The 22,387-nt window shown below is 43.3% G+C and overlaps 2 protein-coding genes across 2 annotated transcripts in view; one reads left to right on the forward strand and one right to left on the reverse strand.

Moving 5' to 3' along the window:
* LOC139379361 (D(4) dopamine receptor-like) overlaps positions 1–17,845 on the forward strand; it is a 28,125-nt gene extending 10,280 nt beyond the window's left edge. Inside the window, exons 3-6 of the mRNA XM_071122169.1 lie at positions 1,580–1,911; positions 2,171–2,283; positions 6,907–7,613; positions 17,560–17,845. Of these exons, the coding sequence (XP_070978270.1) occupies positions 1,627–1,911; positions 2,171–2,283; positions 6,907–7,613; positions 17,560–17,762 (1,308 nt within the window). The 5' untranslated portion in view covers positions 1,580–1,626 and the 3' untranslated portion in view covers positions 17,763–17,845. The remainder of the gene's footprint in view (positions 1–1,579; positions 1,912–2,170; positions 2,284–6,906; positions 7,614–17,559) is intronic.
* Positions 1–22,387, reverse strand: part of LOC139378744 (ragulator complex protein LAMTOR4) — a 110,834-nt gene that overhangs the window by 74,050 nt on the left and 14,397 nt on the right. The window lies entirely within an intron of this gene.

Below are 22,387 nucleotides of genomic sequence, written 5' to 3' on the forward strand. Positions count from 1 at the left end.
CTCTGGGATTTCACCATGAGGCCAATGGTGATTTTAAAACAGTTTCAGGGTTTAATGGTTGTGATATGACAGCAATGTAGTTACTTCACAACACTAACCTAAATGGCAGAGTGAAAAGAAGGCTGTACAGAATAACAAATATTCTAAAATATTAACATGTGGAAAAAGGCACTTTAGTAATACTGCAAAAAAATTGGGCAAAGAAATTAACTTTTTATTTTTTCTCCCCAATTTTGTGGTATCCAATTTTAATTTTTTTTAGTAGCTACTATCTTGTCTCATCGCTACAACTCCCGTACGGGCTCAGGAGAGACGAAGGTTGAAAGTCATGCGTCCTCCAATACACAACCCAACCAAGCCGCACTGCTTCTTTAACACAGCGCGCATCCAACCCGGAAGCCAGCCGCACCAATGTGTCGGAGGAAACACTGTGCACCTGGCAACCTTGGTTAGCACACACTGTGCATGGCCTGCCACAGGAGTCGCTGGTGCGCGATGAGACAAGGATATCCCTACCGGCCAAACCCTCCCCATAAGACGACGCTAGGCCAATTGTGCGTAGCACCACGGACCTCCCGGTGACGGCCGGTTACGACAGAGCCTCGGCGCGAACCCAGGGTCTCTGGTGGCACAGCTGGCGCTGCAGTACAGCGCCCTTAACCACTGCATGTTTTGGGTATGCTTGTCATTTGCAAGGACTATAGAGTTTTTTGGGGGATAAAAATAAATGTAACACAGCAAGGAACAGCCAAAATTCTAGAGGAAAACCTGGCTCAGTCTGCTTTCCAACAGACACTGGAAGAGGAATTCAGCTTCCAGCAAGACAATAAGGCCAAATCTACAATGGAGTTTGCTAACCAGATGGCATTGAATGTTCCTGAGTGGCCTAGTTACAGTTTTGACTTAAATCAACTTGAAAATCTATAGCAAGAGCTATAGCTGTCTAGCAATTTTATTCTATTTATTTATTTAACTAGGCAAGTCAGTTAAGAACAAATTCTTATTTTACAATGACAGCCTACCGGGGAACAGTGGGTTAACTGCCTTGTTCAGGGGCAGAACAACAGATTTTTACCTTGTCAGCTCGGGGATTAGATCCTTTCAGTTGCTGGCCCAATATACTAACCACTAGGTTACATGCCGCTCCATATGATGATCAACAACTAACTTGACAGAACTTGAAGAATAAAAAAATATATATATAATGGGCAAATATTGTACAATTCAGGTGTGAAAAGCTCTTAGAGACTTGATGAGACCCAAAGATTCACAACTGTAATCACTGACAAATGTGTTTCTAACATGTACAGTGTTGACTCAGGGTGTTGAATACTTATTTTATTGAGATATATTTGTGTTTTATTTTTCCTAAATGTTTAATAAATGTTCACATTTTTCTTTCTACTTTGACATTACAGAGTATTTTGTATAGATTGATGATAAAAAAATACAATTAAATACATTTTAATCCCACTTTGTAACACAACAAAATGTGAAAAATTCAAGGGGTGTGAATACTTACTGAAGGCACACACACACACACACCACAGTAAACACTCTCCTCTCGCCTCCTCCCTAGATGTCAACTTCAGAGCGACAGTGCAGCCCGGGGCCTCCATAATCGACATGGTCAACGTGACGACGTCACCCAGCAGCAATGCCACCTCAGAGGGTCTGACTGAGGGGGGGCTGGTGGTCCTGGGCCAGAGGGAAGACTATGATTACAATTACTTTGCCCTGGTGCTGGGCGTGCCCCTCATCCTGATCATCATCCTGGGCAACGTACTTGTGTGTCTGAGCGTGCTCACTGAGCGCTCCCTGAAGACTGCTACCAACTACTTCATCATCAGCCTGTCTGTGGCCGACCTACTGCTGGCTGTACTGGTGCTGCCCCTCTACGTCTACTCTGAGGTGAGGGAGGAGCGGAGAGTGTGTGTGTATGTATGTGTGTGTGTATTTATGTGTGTATCTGTGTGCGCGTGTGTAAGTTGACCTTCCCTCCATGATCTCTTAAATTGAAGAAACACGTACACATACCCAAATACATGTTGTTTTGTTCAATTACCTGCCCTGTCTGTCTCTTCGTAGTTTAAAGTCCACCGCTGACAGGACTGACAACTTGTTAACCATGTGTTGTTGTTGTTGTTGTTGTTGTTGCTGTGTGTCCCAGTTCCTGGGTGGTATCTGGACCCTGAGCACATACATCTGTGATGCTCTGATGACCATGGACGTCATGTTGTGCACTGCCTCCATCCTCAACCTATGTGCCATCAGTGTGGACAGGTGAGTCCTTCTGTCTCAACTTCGCCTGGACACTATTTTAACACATGGCTCTCAGGTCACACTAGTTTTCAATACCACACCTGTCCTCTCTAACCTGTAGAGTTACGGTACACTGGACTCTGAAACATAGCATCACCACATGTCCATCCACAGGGCACAAACTGGTTGAATCAACGTTGTTTCAATGTAATTTGTCAACATATTGTGACGTGGAATATACAGTACGTGGAAAATACATTGGATTTGAAAAAAGTAATTAACTGTTGTTTTGAGGGAGACATTTCTACAACAGGATTATGTCCTCAAGGTAACCACATTTCAACATATGGAAACCTTGTATATAAACCTTGAATTTGTACCTTTAAAACAATGTCAGATCTTCAACGTTATACACACTATCAGAAGAAAAAAAAACTATAGGCTGGGCAGCACCTCCTGGCTCCTACTGGAGAATTGATCTATCTACAGCTACCCTATGATATTTGTCACTGACTATTACCAATGTGCTATCGTGAGAATGATTTCTTAAAGATTTCTTAGAGATTTCTTAGAGAATAGATTCACTGTTGCTATCAAAGTCATGACAAAAGGGTAGGTTTAGCAGAGCAAATTAAATGTGACCATAATTAAATGTGACCATCACTCATATACTATAAATCATGCTATTAAGCTATAGGATTTGCAAAGACATCCAAAGCTATCTCTTTATTTCAACCCAGAATTCAACCACAAAATAGACAATACAATAGACCTAGGGTTTCAAGCTCTGGTTGATGTGTAATTGAATGATATTTAGTGGCATTTAATTGTGTGCTTGATTATCAACGCAACCAAATATCAACACTTGAAGGAGATGTGTCTTCTGCTTGGCTAGTTCCGTTTGAGCCACTGCCTTAGTCTGCTTTTAATTCCAGTTTGTCTACAAATGAATAATTGATATGTTGGATTCACGTCTTCATCTCAATCAAAATCAAATTTAAAGAATAAGAGGACATCAAAACAAACATTTTTGAAAGTGTTTTAAAAGTTAGATTTTATTCAGTTCTGATCTTTGACTTAAAACTAAGTTTTTAACTAGAATTAAAGCCAGACTAAGTTAGTGGCACAAATGGAACTATCCAAGCAGAAGATAATGTTGATGTTTGATTGCGTTGACAACCAAACACAATTCAATATTACATTTGTAATACAGTAAATAGCCTAAAGTTAAGGCTATCGTAGAAATGAATGTAACTTTAAAATGAGTAACACATCCATGGTCACATTGAGGTTACTGTAACTATGAATGTGTTCTTATGTAATCATATAAGGCGTACATATTCAAAATAGCATGGATAGGTCGTCGCAGGTCTGTGGAGATGATCACAATTTCTGTAATAATCTGTGCCGAATCTCGAACAGCATTGGTCACTTGCACCGTGTACTTTTAATGCAATCTCAACTACAATCCAGGTCATTTGGTTATGATGCACAGTGATAACACAATAATCTATTCTATAAATAAACCACAATCTTACGACTTCTATGAATGGTGAGTGGAGGAGTCAAGCGCTGAGAGCAGGTAATTCCGTACGTGGATATTTTATTCCAAAGACAGTGGAGACACGGACATGCGAAACACAAGGGCGCATGAAACAACCCGTCCAAAATACAAAGGACTAAAACTGTCCGGAAAAATATAGATCACACTAATACACCAACACCAAATAACAGAGAACAAGCCCGCACAAATACCCATCGGGCCTAGTGCCCTTAAATAGCCTGCAAACAAACACTAACTCAAAACAGGTGTACCCAATTAAACCCAATAAACAGAAACAAACGGAAAGGGAATCGATGGCAGCTAATAGGCCGGCAACGACGACCGCCGAGCGCCGCCCGAACAGGAAGAGGCACCATCTTCGGCGAGATTCGTGACACACAAATCAGACATTGTTTGGCATTAGAATTTGTTTGTGCCTTTAGATGGTTGAAAGCGTAGTGATGACACAATGGATATTCAACTAGCTTTTGGCTGTCTTTTTGAGTGGGTGAGATCGACGTGTCAACCAATTATTACCCAATTATTCATGTTGAAATGACATGCTGTGCCCATTGGGCAGTCTCCAGTATGATTTGAGTTCACAAAGAATTGCAAAGAACTCCCGCAATATCTCTGAATTATTAGGAAAAGATTGATAACGCAAGTTCTTCTTCAAAATGTTTCTTCAAGAAATACCCTGGGTGTACCCTTTATTCCCACTTTTGAAAGTAACAAAGAGAGCCATTGAAAAACACCAAAAACAATATCTTCAACTTGCAAGTTCAATATGTCCTTCTAATATCTGTAGCGAGCCCTGTCACTCATAGTAATCCCCCAAAGCATTCTGCCAGACTGTGAGAAGAGCGTAGCGAGACCATTAGCAGACATCACACAGTGAATGCTAACTGATGGCTGTGGTCTATAGGAGGCTAATGGAACCGTAACTCTGGAACCCCCTCATCGACCCACTCATCAAGGCCCGCTAATTACTCAAAACAGAGAGAAGCAAACTCACGCCAACCACCCAGGGGACTCTACCCCAAAACAACATCTAAGGGCTAAGTGTGATCGAGAGCTTCTAAGGCAAAGCAAAAACAAACCGACTGTAAAATAGAAGATAAGCATTAAGTAGGTTCCACACAGCACACACTTCTTGCTAGTTAAATGTTGTGTCCCTAGTGTTTTGCGGCTCATGAGTCTGACAGGTTCTATAGCATTGTGGTGTTATTACATTTCACAATGTAATAATACGACATGGTATCTAATCAATAGATTGAGATTAATTGGATTTATAAGACAGGAGAAGCAGGGTAGAGCCAGGTTGTGGGGGTTGGAATAGAGTGGAGTTACAAATGAAGGTGAATATTATTGTAACTTCATCTGTGGCCTTCCAGTGTCTCCATATCTAAGTTTACTTTGAACCTGTAGGACCACAGAACAGCTCTGCACAACTTTGAGGTTTTTCAAATGTTTCCAGAACAGCCACCATGTCCTCTGAGTACTTCCCTGCTGTGTTGGCCTGTTTGAAGCCCCTCCATGTTAAATGTATGTATTGATGTATTTTAAATGTAGACTATGTCATTCGCTTTGATCCGTGTCTCAGCAGGTACAGTTGAAGTCAGAAGTTTACATAAACCTTAGCCAAATACATTTAAACTCAGTTTTTCACAATTCTGACATTTAATCCAAGTAAAAATTCCCTGTTTTAGGTCAGCTAGGTTCACCACTTTATTTTAAGAATGTGAAATGCAAAAATAATAGTAGATAGAATGATTTATTCCAGCTTTTATTTCTTTCATCACATTCCCAGTGGGTCAGAATTTTACATACACTCAATTAGTATTTGGTAGCATTGCCTTTAAATTGTTTAACTTGGGTCAAACGTTTCAGGTAGCCTTCCACAAGCTTCCCACAATAATTTGGGTGAATTTTGGCCCATTCCTCCAGACAGAGCTGGTGTAACTGAGTCAGGTTTGTAGGCCTCCTTGCTCGCACACGCTCTTTCAGTTCTGTCCACAAATTTTCTATGGGATTGAGGTCAGGGCTTTGTGATGGCCACTCCAATACCTTGACTTAAGCCATTTTGCCACAACTTTGGAAGTATGCTTGGGGTCATTTTCCATTTGGAAGACCCATTTGCGACCAAGCTTTAACTTCCTGACTGATGTATTGAGATGTTGCTTCAATATATCCACATCATTTTCCATCCTCTTGATGCCATCTATTTTGTGAAGTGCACCAGTCCCCCCTGCAGAAAAGCACCCCCACAACATGATGCTGCCACCCCCGTGCTTCACGGTTGGGATGGTGTTCTTCGGCTTGCAAGCCTCCCCCTTTTTCCTCCACACATAACGATGGTCATTATGGCCAAACAGTTCTATTTATGTTTCATCAGACCAGAGGACATTTCTCCAAAAGGTACAATCTTTGTCCACATGTGCAGTTGCAAACTGTAGTTTGGCTTTTTTATGGCGGTTTTGGAGCCGTGGCTTCTTCCTTGCTGAGCAGCCTTTCAGGTTATTTCAATATAGGACTCGTTTTACTGTGAAATTGCTCCCAAGGATGAACCAGACTTGTGGAGGTCTACAATTTTTTTTCTAAGGTCTTGGCTGATTTCTTTTGATTTTCCCATGATGTCAAGCAAGAGGCACTGATTTTGAAGGTAGGCCTTGAAATACATCCACAGGTACACCTCCAATTGACTCAAATGATGTCAATTGGCCTATCAGAAGCTTCTAAAGCCATGACATAATTTTCTGGAATTTTCCAAGCTGTTTAAAGGCACAGTCAACTTAGTGTATGTAAACTTCTGGCCCACTGGAATTGTGATGCAGTGAATAATAACTGAAATAATCTGTCTGTAAACAATTGTTGGAAAAATTACTTGCGTCATAGTAGATGTCCTAACAGACTTGCCAAAACTATAGTTTGTCAACAAGAATAATTGAAAATGTAGTTTTAATGACTCCAACCTAAGTGTATGTAAACATCTAACTTTAACTGTACATAGCCATGGTGGCAGCATTGCACCTGAAGTACAACAGATGTGCTCCATGTATTTTAAATGTATTTTATCCTCTGTGATTTGTGTGTCCCTGCAGGTACATAGCGGTGGTGGTGCCCCTGAAGTACAACAGGAACCAGTTCAGCCTGCGGCAGCTGGTCCTCATTACGGCCACCTGGGTTCTCTCCCTGGGCGTCGCCAGTCCTGTCATCTTCGGCCTCAACCAGGTGCCGGGCCGCGACCCCACCGTGTGCAAGCTGGAGAACGACAGCTTCGTGGTCTACTCCTCAGTGTGCTCCTTCTTTGTGCCTTGCCCAGTCATGCTCTTCCTGTACTACTGGATGTTCCGGGGGTTGAGACGCTGGAGCTCAGGCAGGAGGCGCTCCCAGCTGACGAGGGGAGGAAAACGGGGCCTGTCCCTGCACCTCTGCTCCGCCCTGCAGAGGGAGAACGCAGGGGTCAGGGCGGGGGCCAAGGAGAAGGTGGTGTACCTCATGCCCTCAGGGCTCAGCCCAATGTCACCGTCGACCGTATCGATGCCGTCGCCCACAGCGACCCCGGGGGTGGAGGGCAAGCAGCAGGATGGTGTGGGGGCTGGCATGGCGGAGAGCGACCCCATGACTACCCAGATAGAAAGCGTTTCGGACGCGGACCCCACGGAGAAGCTGCCTAGGCAGGGGAGGAGCCGGAAGGAGAATGGGCTGGCCCACGCTAAGGCCACCAAGAGGGGGCGCCGCAACAGCAAGAGTAGCAGAGTGAGTGGGAGGGAGCGAAAAGCCATGAAGGTCCTTCCTGTTGTAGTTGGTAGGTAGGTGTGTGTGTGTGTGTGTGTGTGTGTGTGTGTGTGTGTGTGTGTGTGTGTGTGTGTGTGTGTGTGTGTGTGTGTGTGTGTGTGTGTGTGTGTGTGTGTGTGTGTGTGTGTGTGTGTGTGTGTCTTCCAAGGTCTAATATTTACACAAATCATGTCAACAAAGAACATTTAGCATCGTTGGGGTAAGGAAACAGTGGGTTGCGGTGAGCTTAAAAAGTATTAATTACATAAACATGGAGGGGTATGGAAATTACATAACCTCATAACCTGCAGCTGACTGTTGACACATCAACTATGATTAAAGTGCAGGGCAGTTTGTGATTGTTGCTGTTTTGGTAATCAGTGCCTGGAGGGTGAGTGGTTTCACCTCTTCTCTGAGTATACAGTATATCCAGCTTCTCAAGCTCCAGTTCAGTGTGTTTCAATCTAGAGCAAGACGACTCCTACTCTCTCCAGGAGTGAGAAGAATCATTTTTTGTCTTAATTTGTTGTTGTCTAGTATTGTCTTTTGCTAGCTAGGGCCATCTACTTTACGTACTAGCCTCCCTTTCTGTATCGTATGACACTCACTGTCCCCTTTCCTCCCGGCTGGCTTGCCCTATCCTTCTGCTCGGTGGCTGAGTATGTCAGGTGAGCAAAAATGGAGGAAAGTTAAACTAAACTAAAATTAAACTTCTATCATAATTTCAGTCCCTCCTTCAGTCCCTTACCATCCCTTCCTATGTAGCCACTGCTAACACCACTTCCTATCAACCCAGATTTCAGGTTCCTGCATTTAACCTTAGGAAACTCTTCGCCACCTTCTCCTCCCTCCTTAATCCCCCCCCCCCCCCCCCCCCTCTCTGCGGAGGACATTGTCAACCACTATGAAAAGAAGGTAGACAATATCCACTCAGTCAGCCTATTGAGTCCACTGGTATGACTCACACAGAACTACCCTACACCTTGACCCCTTTCTCCCCTCTCTCTACAGATGAAATTCTAGTGCCGAATGGCCGCTCGATAACCTGCCCATCTGACCCCATCCCCTCCTCCCTTCTCCAGACCATCTCATTCCTAACTTCCCTCATCAATTCTTCCCTGACCACTGGCTGCATCCCCTCTGACTCCAAAATGGCTAGAGTCACTCCCCTCCTCAAGAAACCAACACTCAACCCCTCTGACATAAAAAATGACAGACCGGTATCCCTTCTTTCTTGTCTTTCCAAAGCACTTGAGCGTGCAGTCTGACCATCACTCTCGTTAACTCTTTCAGAAAAATCTTCTTGACCCTAACCAGTCTGGCTTCAAGACGGGTCACTCAACAGAGACTGCTCTCCTCTGTGTCACAAAGGCTCTCCGCACTGGCAAAGTTGACTCTCTCCTCTGTCCTCATCCTCCTAGATCTATCCGATGCCTTGGACACAGTGAACCATCAGATCCTCCTTTCCACCCTCTCAGTGCTGGGCGTCTCAGGCTCTGCACACTTTTGGATTGCATTCTACCTGGCAGGCCGCTCCTACCAGGTGACTTGGAGAGGATCTGTGTCTGCACCACATGCTCTCAATACTGGTGTCCCCCAGAGCTCGGTTCTAGGCCCTCTCCTCTTCTCTCTATATACCAAGACACTCAGCCCCATCATATCCTCACATGGTTTCTCCTATCATTGCTATGCAGATGACACTCAACTACTTTTCTCCTTCCCTCCTTCTGACAAATAGGTGGTGGCACGCATCTCTGTGTGCCTGGCAGATATCTCAGCTTGGATATCGGCCCACCACCTCAAGCTCAACTCCGACAAGACGGAACTACTCTTGCTCCCGGGGAAGGCCTGCCCACTCCAAGACCTCTCCATCACAGTTGACAACTTCACAGTGATCCCCTCCCAGAGTGCAAAGAACCTTGGCGTGACCCTGGACAACACCATCTTCCTCTGCAAATATCAAAGCAGTGACTCACTCCTCCAGGTTCTTGCCCTTTAACATCTGTAGAGTACGACCCTACCTCACACAGGAAGTGGTGCAGGTCCTAATCCAGGCACTTGTCACCTCCCGTCTGGACTAATGCAAGTCGTTGTTGGCAGAGCTCTCCGCTTGTGTCATCAAACCCCTGCAACATATCTGGAACGCCGCAGCACGCTTGGTGTTCAACCTTTCGAAATTCTCCCATGTCACCCAGTCCTCCGCACACTCCACTTGCATCCACTACAAGACCATGGTGCTTGCCTACGGAGCAGCAAGGGGAACTCCCCCTCCCTACACTCAGGCTATGCTCAAACCCTACATCCCAACCCGAGCACTCAATTCTGCCACCTTTGGTATCTTGTCCATTCCAGCTCAACCCAGTCAAACCTCTTCTCTGTCCTGCCACCTCAATGGTGGAATGAGCTTTGCCCTGAAGCTAGGACTGAAGAGTCCCTGCCCATCTTCTGAAAACACCAGAAAATCTACCTCTTCAATGAGTATCTTAATATAAGATATCTGTCTTATTCCCCTCCCCCCCATAAAAAAAGAAATAGTATTTTCTAGCTAGCAGTGACTTTGCTGATCATTTCTGTATCGTGAGAAAATGTACTTACTACGACTGTGATATGTGGTTGTCTCACATATCTATCTTAAGATGAATGGGGTCATTTCCATGTAAAAGGAGCCATGAGCACCAACATGTGAAGTTCATAGGAGAATGTCCAATTGGGTATAAAATGAAAGCTATGAGTGCCAAATCAGTAACGGAAAATTCAGAAAAATCTGTCAGGAATTTCTGCAATTGAGTTGGCTACAATGGGAAATCATAGTAGTCACATAATAGTTTGGACCGCACAGTATGGTACAGTACAGCACAGTACAGTAAAGAAAAGTAGAGTGTAGTTCAGTAGAGCACACTAGAATTTAGTACACTATAATGTAATGTATTGTACTGTACTGAACTCTACTGTACTTTACCATACTCTACTGAACTATACTTTACACTACTGTACTCTACTGTTCTGTACTGAACTCTACAGTACTAAACTCTACTGTTCTGTACTCTATTGTGTTCTACTAAGCTCTACTATGCTAATGTCCAAACTTATGAAACATAGACGTCTGTGATTGGTTTAGATTTGGTCCGGTTCGGACCAACCAAATTTGGTCTTGTTTGGGGGCAGAGGTCATTCAAATAATAGCCAGTGTGTAGAATAATAAAGAAAGAAAGGAGGATATTTCATATTTATACTTTTGTGTACCCATTTAGGAAACATCACCATAAAGAGAATGACATTCATATCCAGAATTATGCATCTATTTTAGTACAAATCGGGGACCTATGACGAAATTCCGTTACCGCAATTCTGTTACCGGGTGTAAATCAATCAACTGTAGTTCAATAACCAAAAGAACCATGTCATACATGACACCCCATTATTTCTGCAGGCATCGTTTAATCTTAATTCAGAGCAAATACAGGGCCTTCAGAAAGTATTCACACCCATTGACCTTTTCCACAGTTTGTCGTGTTACAGCCTGAATTTAAAATGGATTCAATTGAGGTTTTTGGTCACTGGCCTACACACAATACGCCATAATGTCAAAGGGGAATAATGCTTTTCAAAATTCTAAATAAGTCAAGAAATCTGTCATTTATTTAGAAGTTTTTGCCGAAGAGATCTTAGTCGTGCAATTTTACATCTAACTAAGATGTTTGGTGCAGTATCTCTCAATTTAAAAAAGTGCACGAAACTAAGACAACAAAGACTTTACCGGCTGGCCTCAAGAAAAAATGTTGTGTGCCGAACAATAAAATAAAAAACTTACCGTTATCCGTTATCTTGAGGCGTTCTGGTGAGACGGGCATTAAAACAACTTACCTAGAAAGGTACTCCTCTGATGGAATGGATGGGCATTAAAACAACTTACCTAGAAGGGTACTCCTCTGATGGAATGGATGGGCATTAAAACAACTTACCTAGAAAGGTACTCCTCTGATGGAATGGATGGGCATTAAAACAACTTACCTAGAAGGGTACTCCTCTGATGGAATGGATGGGCATTAAAACAACTTACCTAGAAAGGTACTCCTCTGATGGAATGGATGGGCATTAAAACAACTTACCTAGAAGGGTACTCCTCTGATGAAATGGATGGGCATTAAAACAACTTACCTAGAAGGGTACTCCTCTGATGGAATGGATGGGCATTAAAACAACTTACCTAGAAGGGTACTCCTCTGATGGAATGGATGGGCATTAAAACAACTTACCTAGAAGGGTACTCCTCTGATGGAATGGATGGGCATTAAAACAACTTACCTAGAAGGGTACTCCTCTGATGGAATGGATGGGCATTAAAACAACTTACCTAGAAGGGTACTCCTCTGATGGAATGGATGGGCATTAAAACAACTTACCTAGAAGGGTACTCCTCTGATGGAATGGATGGGCATTAAAACAACTTACCTAGAAAGGTACTCCTCTGATGGAATGGATGGGCATTAAAACAACTTACCTAGAAGGGTACTCCTCTGATGGAATGGATGGGCATTAAAACAACTTACCTAGAAGGGTACTCCTCTGATGGAATGGATGGGCATTAAAACAACTTACCTAGAAGGGTCCTCCTCTGATGGAATGGATGGATTGGAAACAACTTTTTATGAGATTCAGAACCGTGACCAAGTTGGATCAGGAAGATGGTGATGTGCAGGTCAGTTCCCTCATGCCATGGGCAGCGAGGCAGAGAACATTTTCAAATCGTTCACCTTTGCATCAGAGGATGAGGAAGCAGACTTTGATATTGTCGTGAGGAAATATAACGAATACTGTTTTCCCAAACGGAATGCTGTTCCCGAACATGCCTGTTTTTATCAACAAGCTTTCAAGTGGACATGCAACAAGTGGTCAGAAAACAGGACTTTGAGAAAGAATGTGTCACACAAAATACAACTGAAAGAGAACGCACAGCGCGCAGCATCCCAATACCACTTATGCAGAAGGTGAAAGAGGAGCTGTGCAGGATGGAGTAAAATGACATCATGGAGAAGGTGACGCAGCCAACAGATTTGTGTGCACCCATGGTGCCTGTCCTGAAGAAAAATGGAAAAGTGCGAACATGTGTGGGTTTGAAAAAGAATAACGAAGCGTTGAAAAGATAGTGAAAAGAACGGTTTATCCTACGCACCTCGGATGAGATGCTGGCAAAGCTGAGCAGAGCCAAAGTATTCTCAACAAAGGGATGTAGCAAGTGGGTTTTGGCAAATACCCCTACGCTGTGACAGCAGAAAGTTGACAACCTTTATTACACCTTTTGGCAGGTACTGTTTCCGCCATTTGCTATTTGGGATCTCGAGCCCTCCAGAAATCTTCCCCCCAAAAATGATGTAGACATTGCAAGGCCTTGAGGGAGTCACCGTTTTATGGATGACATTTTGGTATATGCAAATACCATGGAGGAGCACGACGAGTGACTAAAAAGAGAATGAGTCAACCAGACTAAAGTTGAACAAATTAAAGTGTGCCCTCAGTCAAACACAGCAACGCTTCCTGGGACACCTCATTGACCCAATCAGGCCCGATTCAGAGAAAGTGGGGGCCATCTGGCAGCTTTTCCCCACCAGAGAAATTGCAGGAGCTGAAGAGAGTTATTGGGATGGATAAATACCTAGGGTAGTATATCCCCAAGCTTTCCACAGTGGGTCAACCACTGCATGAGCTCCTGAGGTCAAAGACGGCATTGACATGGGATCACGCACACCAGGCAGTGTCCCAGTGCCTCAAAGAACTTCTGACGACTTCCCCAGTCCTGACGTTCTATGACAGCAACAGAGCCATTGCAGTCTCAGCAGACGCAAACAGCTTTGGGCTTGACAGTGTACTACTACAGCTCCACGGTGAGGAATGGAAGCCTGTGATGTACTACTACAGCTCCACGGTGAGGAATGGAAGCCTGTGGTGTACTACTACAGCTCCACGGTGAGGAATGGAAGCCTGTGGTGTACTGCTACAGCAACACGGTGAGGAATGGAAGCCTGTGGTGTACTACTACAGCTCCACGGTGAGGAATGGAAGCCTGTGGTGTACTGCTACAGCACCACGGTGAGGAATGGAAGCCTGTGGTGTACTGCTACAGCACCACGGTGAGGAATGGAAGCCTGTGGTGTACTGCTACAGCTCCATGGTGAGGAATGGAAGCCTGTGGTGTACTGCTCCTTGTGGCTCATGGAGGCAGAAACCAGATAATCAGAGATGGCCCTGACAGAGATGGTCGCCTCGCGTCGCATTCTTAGGTGACAGACCACAGGCCCTTGGTCCCACTAATGAACAGCAAAGACTTGGATAACGTGCCTTTACGGTGCCACGACTCATGCGGCCGATGAGGTTCAAACCCACAGCGGAGTACGCGCCAGGACAAACTATGGTTGTGGCGGACACTCTTTCAAGGAGTCTGTCGATACTCACAGAAAAGGAAACAGACACACACACACACATACATGGAGTGTTACATTGCCGCCATGATCAACAACATACCTGCTACAAAGACAGAAATGGAGAGCAGAGTTGCCGCCGCAGCAGATGATGAACTACAGACAGTGATCAAGTACAGGTTCAGGCTGGCCAGAACATGTGAGTAAAACCCCAGTCACTGAGAGTTTTTCCCAGTGAACATTCAGAGTACAATGGTATGGTCACAAGGGGGAACCGCATACTAGTACCACAGACACAGAGGGCGGACATTCTTGATAGAATACACGATGGACATCAAGGTCAGACTAAATGCAGAGAGAGGGCCAATGCCTCGGTATTGTGGTCGGGGATCTCAGAGAAGAAAAAGGTCATGTCAGTCTTGGCCCAGAAAAAGGAGCCACTAATCTCAACACCGCTCCCTGGCAGGCCATGGAGAAGAATTGATCTGGATCTATGCGTGCATAACAAACAAAACGATCTGATTATATCTGACTACTACTTAAGATTCATAGAAATACTACACATGCCTACAACCACAAGCACACAGGTTGCCCTTAAGCTGAAAGGAACCTTTGCAAGGTATGGGATTGCAGATGAGGTCGTTAGTGAAAATGGGCCCCAATTCTCTATTTCCGAGTTCCAAGAAATGGCAAAGCAGCTTGACGTTAAGCACATTACGTCCAGCGCTCACAACCCTCCGGGTAACGGTCACACAGAAAGGGCAGTGCAGACCGCAAAGAGGATTCTGAAGCAGAAAGACCAGCTGATTGCTCTCATGTGCTACAAGTCAACCCCATGCACAACAACGGGAATGAGCCCAGCAGAGTTCCTCATGGGTAGAAAAATCTGAACGACGCTCCCAACCTTGGTGAGAAACCTGCAACCTAAGTGGCCCAACAACAACAAAAAACACATCAGGATACAGCAGAAAAGAGGAAACGAGCCTTCTACTACAACCAACGTCACGGGGCTAGACCACGACAGTAGCTACCGCCAGGAGAAACAGTGCTCACCAAGCTCGATTGCCTAAAAGAGTGGACAACACCTGCAGTGGTAACAGGTGAAAGCGCCACACCTAGGTTTTACGACGTCGAGATGCAGAAATGAGGAACACTACGACTTTACTGTCGCCACCTCCGGGCAGTGCCCACCCCAACTAAAGGCATTACGCCCCTGCCTCTCCTGAGAGAAGAGTAAATACTCTACTGCCAGACAAGGGTCAAGAAGAGGATGTTTGAAATCAATGGTTTTTGTTCAGCGTTACATAATAACATAGCTTTATAGCAACACAAAACAAGGATCAGATTTTTGCAATCTGAGACCACAGGGGATGGCATCAATATAACAAACCCTGAATGCTTGAAAGAGGCTGCATGCTGAGAAGGGGCTAACATTTTGATTATGTGAGAAAAAGGCTCACACTCCTTGGCTATGTATTCAGCATTTGAAAACACAAGACTGTTAAAATGCAACGAGGGGAGACGGTGGTGTTAGACGGTGTTGATGCTCCACAGATTTAGCAGGATGTGTTGAGCGTTAGGCTCGTGCTGTTGTGAAAAATAGAGGAATGAATAATGGCCCCCTCCACAACATAGTCTCTTCCCACAATGCTGGGCCTGTTTGCTTACTAATGCAGGACCGCATCCACTGACAAACCAACTCCCGCTGTGTCTGAACGGACCAAGCAGAGAGAAGTAGAGTCCGCAGTCTGTGCTGTGGATCTAAGCTATATCATACCATATGTGTGCGTGTGTGCACAGGTGTGAGTGTCGGCGCGTGCTGAATGAACGGAAGGAAAACATGACATACACACCCACATTGTCTACGTACATCTATGCAGGTTTACTCTGAGAGAGTCGTTCACGCCGAAACTGACAAAACCAGTAACTCTATATGCAGATTCTGTCATAAACACCTTTTCCTCAATGTCATATCACATTGATGTTTACCATCTCAATTTATAGTAATTGTCGTGTCTTTGGCTATGCCGGATTAAGTGATATGACATGCTATTCTATAAAATAATTTCTCCGTAATTAATATTACCTGATTGAGCTAATCATGTAAATGTAATTAACTAGAGAGTCGGGGCACCATGAAAGAATATTTATAGAGCTGTTATCTTCCGAATAAACTCTTAAAGACCTAGTAATATTTTACATCAATAGCAGTCAATATGAATCGTCACCTTAATTCAGTCTCATCTGAAAGCTGTAAATTCTTGGTTATCTGCACGAACCCTGGCTAACAATGTGAATCAGCAATACAAAATTGGGTTTAATTATTTATTTACTAAATACCTAACTAATCACCAAGAATGACATATACACATAATTAATCATAACTTGATTACAAATTACGTCATGAAGGAAAACGTCCCTAGCATGCGGAACAGATATGACAGCTGGTTACACAAAAGAAAAGGGGCTGGGTTTGAGTGAAAGAGCGGGAAGACAAAGGAAAAAAGGGGCGAAGCTGTGCTTTCGTAAATACAGTATCTTATGCATTCTAAATTACCGCCCATTTGGAAAAGGAAAATGCAATAAATATTTACTCTGAGCTGCGCTTCGGTAGGTTGGTGGTAGATGGAAGGCCGTGTTGCCCAACCAAGTCCTTAGTCCTTTGAAGAATGTCTCTGCTGGTAAATTGGATACGTTGTAGTAACGTCATTGTGTGGTAGACAGAATACTCTGTCTGTTCCTTCCTAGCCTGCGTTTGCAGCTGCTGTTGCTAACTCAACGGCTAGGAGGTATCACTTCTGTAGTGAATAAGAGTTCAAAGTTCATACCATTCGCAACCAAAGCTCACGCTGATGTTGGCTTCGTTCTGTAGTTATTATCTGAACCATTCTGACATCGGACCGTCGTCCTTGCATCCTCGGAACAGGAGATCACATTGTCGTCAAGGCTTTATATAGGAAGGGAGAGGAGGGCGTGTTTGAAAAGTTTTATAGCCCATGTCCCTTCACAGGAGTGGGCCACTGATTGAGCATAGCCCTAACCTTATGAAAACCCAAATCTCACATTTTAGAAGCTAAAATCACATTTCATCCCATCACGAATAATTTCATATTCAAACATTTAAATTGAACAACAATTCCATGTGAATCCGATAACTCTGATGTGTAGACTTTCCACTGTATGTCATCTTATCATTGATGAGAATGTCTCAGATGACAACCGAACTGACATCATATTCATTAAGTACCACCGCATATGTTCAATTGGTCAGATTACCAGAATATAGTTAATTTCCCCCCACCTTCTGATGTTCCCAGAATCTCTCTCTAACATCAGTAGGGTAGAGAGAGGAAAAAGGGGGGAAGAGGTATTTATGACTGTCATAAACCTATCCACAGGCCAACGTCTTGACAGTAATATACTGTAGTTATGTATCCCTTGCCATGCATTAATTTATTGAAAAGACTGACTGCGTCACCTTTCCCCTCTTCCTCCCCCTTTTCCTCCTCCCCACCCATCCTCCCTCTTCCTCTCCTCCTCCCCTCCTCTCACCTATACCAGGTGTGTTCCTAGCCTGTTGGACACCTTTCTTTGTGGTACATGTGACCAACGTGCTGTGCGTGTCCTGCAAAATCAGCCCCACTCTGATCTCCGTGGTAACGTGGCTGGGCTACGTCAACAGTGCTGTCAACCCCATCATCTACACTGCCTTCAACGCAGAGTTCCGAAATGTCTTTCACAAACTTTTCTGCTGTCGAGCATGAGGCCTGAGTTCTGGAACCTCTTTGACAAACTATTCATTGAGATAGAAGAACAACTTTCTTTAAGGTTCAATCTGAGACCTGAATTCTAGAATGTTGCACTCGGCCATGAGACCTGAATTAAATTATCTTTCACAAAACTCCTCGGTTGATGGATGTGAGAGTGACTTCCTTACCCAAAGGGGTTTTCCTGGATCTAAGTGCTGGCAGAAGGTGAGATTGTCAAAATGGATGAACCATAACAGGGGACAACCTGACAAAATTTGACGGATGCCTTAGTTGACATATTGTGAACTGAAAGACAGTGGCTCACTGTATCTGATGTTTCTACATTGAAGTTGATACTGTGTGACGGTTTTTCGTCCTGTAAAATATTGCTTGGATAAAGAAGATGGTGAATACTGTTAATATCATAGCCCAAAGGCATAAAATATGTGAACAATGTGCACATTTAAGATCACGTAACTATTTGATATGTGAGTTTTGATTTCTCTCAGAATTAAATGTTAATGCTATGTATGGTTCTCTGTTTTGATTTAATAATGTGCAGGTTTTCTGTGAAATTTCATGGTATTTTCTTTATAATATATTTGTCTCCTTTTATCCTGAGGACGTGGGAGACTTAAGGGACGTAGTGTGGCTCAAGAGGAACTTACATTATACAACAAACATTACATATTCTATCTTGTGGATTATGGACATTGCCTGTAGATAAATATCATGAACATTTACGCCACAAGAAGTGACAAATTACAGACTTCAAGGGCCAACATTGTGGAAAGAACTATTTAAGATGATATCATTCCGTAAAGTTATACTTTGACCTATTTTGATCAAGTGCTTACAAAAGTGCTGTGAATTAACTGAGGTGAATGTGACAAATGTAAACAATTCTCTTTGTCGTTGATCGAAAAGTAATAAAACATGTTCCACATAATATGAATGCCGTATTTCCCCTATGTATGAAACCGAGAAACACTCGTCACAATCAGAATGAAATCATTTGAAATGACAGAGATACAATCTATTTTTCCATGTCACTGAAAGCGATACGGAATGTTGGTCGATCCCCTCATGTCAACACAAGCCACCGAAGACACTGCCGTATCACACCCACAGGAAATGATCATTACACGTGAAATGATCCTTGTCTGCAAGACATATGTTGCCAGGGAGGCTTATCATGTTATCTACCAGGGGGAGAGAAAAACGCAATCATGCAATTTCACCTCAAGCGTAAAGGCCTGAGAGCTGAACTTAATGAGCCGTCTTTGCTGTGGCTGGCGGATGCAGCTCTCACCCAGCTAGAGGAACACACACCCAGACATAGAGAGGAGCTGAGATGTGGACCAATGAGCCATACTTAGTGACCAGCCAACTTGTATGAAAACAATCTATGTAGATCTGATCCACAGCCAGCCACTGACCACACTAGCAATCGTCCCCACAGCATGCCTGAAAGCCAAGGCAGAGCGCCAAGAGTGATAAAATCACAGTTGGATGTTTTAATCTCTGGCCATGCTATGATGACCTGACACAAGGAAATGTGACTCTTCTTAAACCATAAAGGCAAAGGCAGTCTGAGGGGAAAATGTCCCACAACTCTGTTGTCGGACACCAGGGGTTTGCTAGAGCGTTATCGCACAAAAACACACATAAACGGAAGGGATCACTGCCGCTACCTGCCTTTCCAACCAAGGTGCATGAATAGAGGAGCAGACTGAGGTACAGAGGATATTCAGCAACTTTTGGAAAATAATGGAATTAAATAAAAAGGCTTCTGTAATTGTTAAAAGTAGAACCAATGGGTTTCGGTTTATGGCCTTTTTAAAAACGGACAGAGGAGCTTTTAAATACAGTATTTATCCTTTGAAGACGGCATTGATAAATACTGAATCAAATCAAGGAAGGAATCCTATTTCTTCCATCGTTTTCATTGTTGATGCATTGTGCATCACGGAGATAATCTCTTCCATCTGCTGTCTTTGTCACGGACTAAATAAGACAGAGTATTGAACGGAGAAAATGGGTGAGAAAATCTATTCCGAACTGTTTAATCTCCTGCTCTCCAATCCCTCTTTATGCCCATTAATACTGCATTTTGGAGAGCTTTACCTTTCAGTCTCCTTTCCTTTCAAGACCCGTGGCCCTCTTCAGATTGACAAAAACCTGAATACATCACCAAGGCTTTGGTCCATTTTCACCTTACTTCGATCCATCCATTTCATTCACACAAAAAGTTATGTCCTATTACCCCAAATCATATCTTCAATATGAGGAACATTTTGAAAGGCAATTTCTTTCCAAAGAGGTTCTTCAATATTCTCTTAAAAGGAGTCTAATTTCCGTCCCTATTCCGAACCCAAATAGACCATCAGTAACAGAGTGAAATGATATATGATGCTGTCAGAGCACACCAGGAGAAGTGAATAAAAGCAAAGTTAACAGGGCAAAGCATGTACAGTTAGGCAGTCAGAGGGATTGAAGTTCAGCTGATTTAAGTCCAGAATGGTTGCACACATACAGAGAAGATATAACGGGAGAGTCAGAAGGCCTCACAGCTGTTATAAATCAAAACCCCGGCCCTCAGCATCTAATGACATAAATAATTCACCCCACAGTATACATTTGTAATTTCATGGATTGGATGTTCAATGTACAAAGCCGAAAGTAAAAATGGAATCAAAGTATGATCAAGGATACAAGGATACAAGAATTCCAACTGTATCGATTTATATGTCAAACAAACTGGGCTGATATGTGATAAATGGAGGAGGAGGAGAAGGGGGGGTGGGGGTCGACAGGTAGAGGAGGCCGTGTTTTGTTGTGGAGAAATGTGAAAAAGAAGGAAAAGTAATAACATACAGTATGTATGGATTTTCTCAAAAGCTCAATGTCCCGTCTGTCTGTCTGGTTTCTGTATGTCCGTCCATCTGTCTGTCATTCTTTGTGTCTGTCTTCCTGTCTCCCATCTCTAAGTTAAAAAAGGTCATTTATTTTTCAAACTTAAAAACAATCAGAATATTTAGCAATTCACTTCTTTAATGAAGTATTCTCTCAACTCACAGCTGGGCCTAAAACATTAGCATTCGTCCACACTTAAATCAACAGGGATGCATGAATGGAAGGTGAAGTAGACCGTTTAAATGAGTCTCCAACTGGTTATTGTCATTAGTTAAAATGCGAAGCCAAATTAAATCCTTTCCTGGAAATCAACCAAGATGTTGTGACTTTTTACTTGAAATGAATTGAGAAGTAATTGCACATGTTGTTCTGAAACATGTGGATGAATGATTTTCATAGTTAACTCAAGGATAGGCTGATTTAATACCTGGGTACGTTAACATTGGACTCGAGTGTCTGCTAACTCGTTTCAAACTCATAGCAAAGCGGCTCACTGTGAAGCAGAAACAGATATTGCAACCAGCTCAACAACTTTGAGTGTTATCAAAAAAAAAGTATACTTGAAGGACTTTTGAATCAATCCACAGCAGTAGAAGCAATTTACAAGATGTCCCAGCTATGGTGGTGAAACCTAAATCCATTGGAATGCTTTACGTTCAGGTTTCATAACAGAGCATTTAATATCCATTATCTCTGTGCCTGTCCTGGCTGGACCGGGGCCAGGGCTAAAGGACAGGACGCTACGTTCTCACTACAGGGTCTGTTAACACAGTGAGGCTTTGCGCCCACTGCTGAGTGGGTTAAAGAGAGAAAGATATGCAGCTGTTTTCCCATTGATTCATGCTCCTCCTTATCCCCGGCTTTGTTAGAAAGACAATCCAACGTATTTCTCGCTCTTTCATTCGCACTCCACTCCTCCTGAAATAGATTTGCGAGGATGGTGGAGCGTTGCCTAAGCTCTCTTAGAGTCTGTGAGGAGCAAAGGGGGTGAGTCATATGATCATATGTCAGATGATCCCCTCTATCTTAACTCCCTCCCTACTCCTGTTTTTCTCAATCAAACGCAATCCATCAGTTTAACAAAACACACCTATTTCATTGCAAAATCATTTATTTTCCCTGGATAAAGTTGTACATGACTGATTCATTATTTTTTCCCCAAATCAAGTTATACAGGTAGTTTTACTTTTAATCAAACTACACAAATTGATCAGCACGTTCGAACGCACAGCATCATCTACATCACAACTCTTATTGGCGCCATGGTGTTGGTCCACTGAGAACTACAGTCAGTCAGTGATTACATCTGCATTATCTAACAATCTCCCAATCGACTGAATGGACAAACAACAGCTGAGAGGCATATTGAGCAGAACACAACCCCACCGCAGGGGGGCTCGTTATGCAACTGATTATAGTCTACTGTACTGTACCTCACCACCAATCAATCAGTGTCCCTAGGAACTCGTTATTAAACATACAGTGCCTTGCAAAAGTATTCATCCCCTTTGGCTTTTTTTTGTTGCATAAAAACCTGTAATTTAAATGGATTTTTATTTGGATTTCATGTAATGGACATACACAAAATAGTCCAAAATGGTGATGTGAAATTAAAACAATAACTTGTTTAAAAAAATAAAAAAATAAAAAAACTGGTACGTGCATATGTATTCACCCCCTTTGCTATGAAGCCCCTAAATAAGATCTGGTGCAGCCAATTACCT

This window comes from Oncorhynchus clarkii, chromosome 21 (assembly GCF_045791955.1).
Source record: "Oncorhynchus clarkii lewisi isolate Uvic-CL-2024 chromosome 21, UVic_Ocla_1.0, whole genome shotgun sequence".
Classification (NCBI taxonomy): Eukaryota; Metazoa; Chordata; class Actinopteri; order Salmoniformes; family Salmonidae; genus Oncorhynchus; species Oncorhynchus clarkii.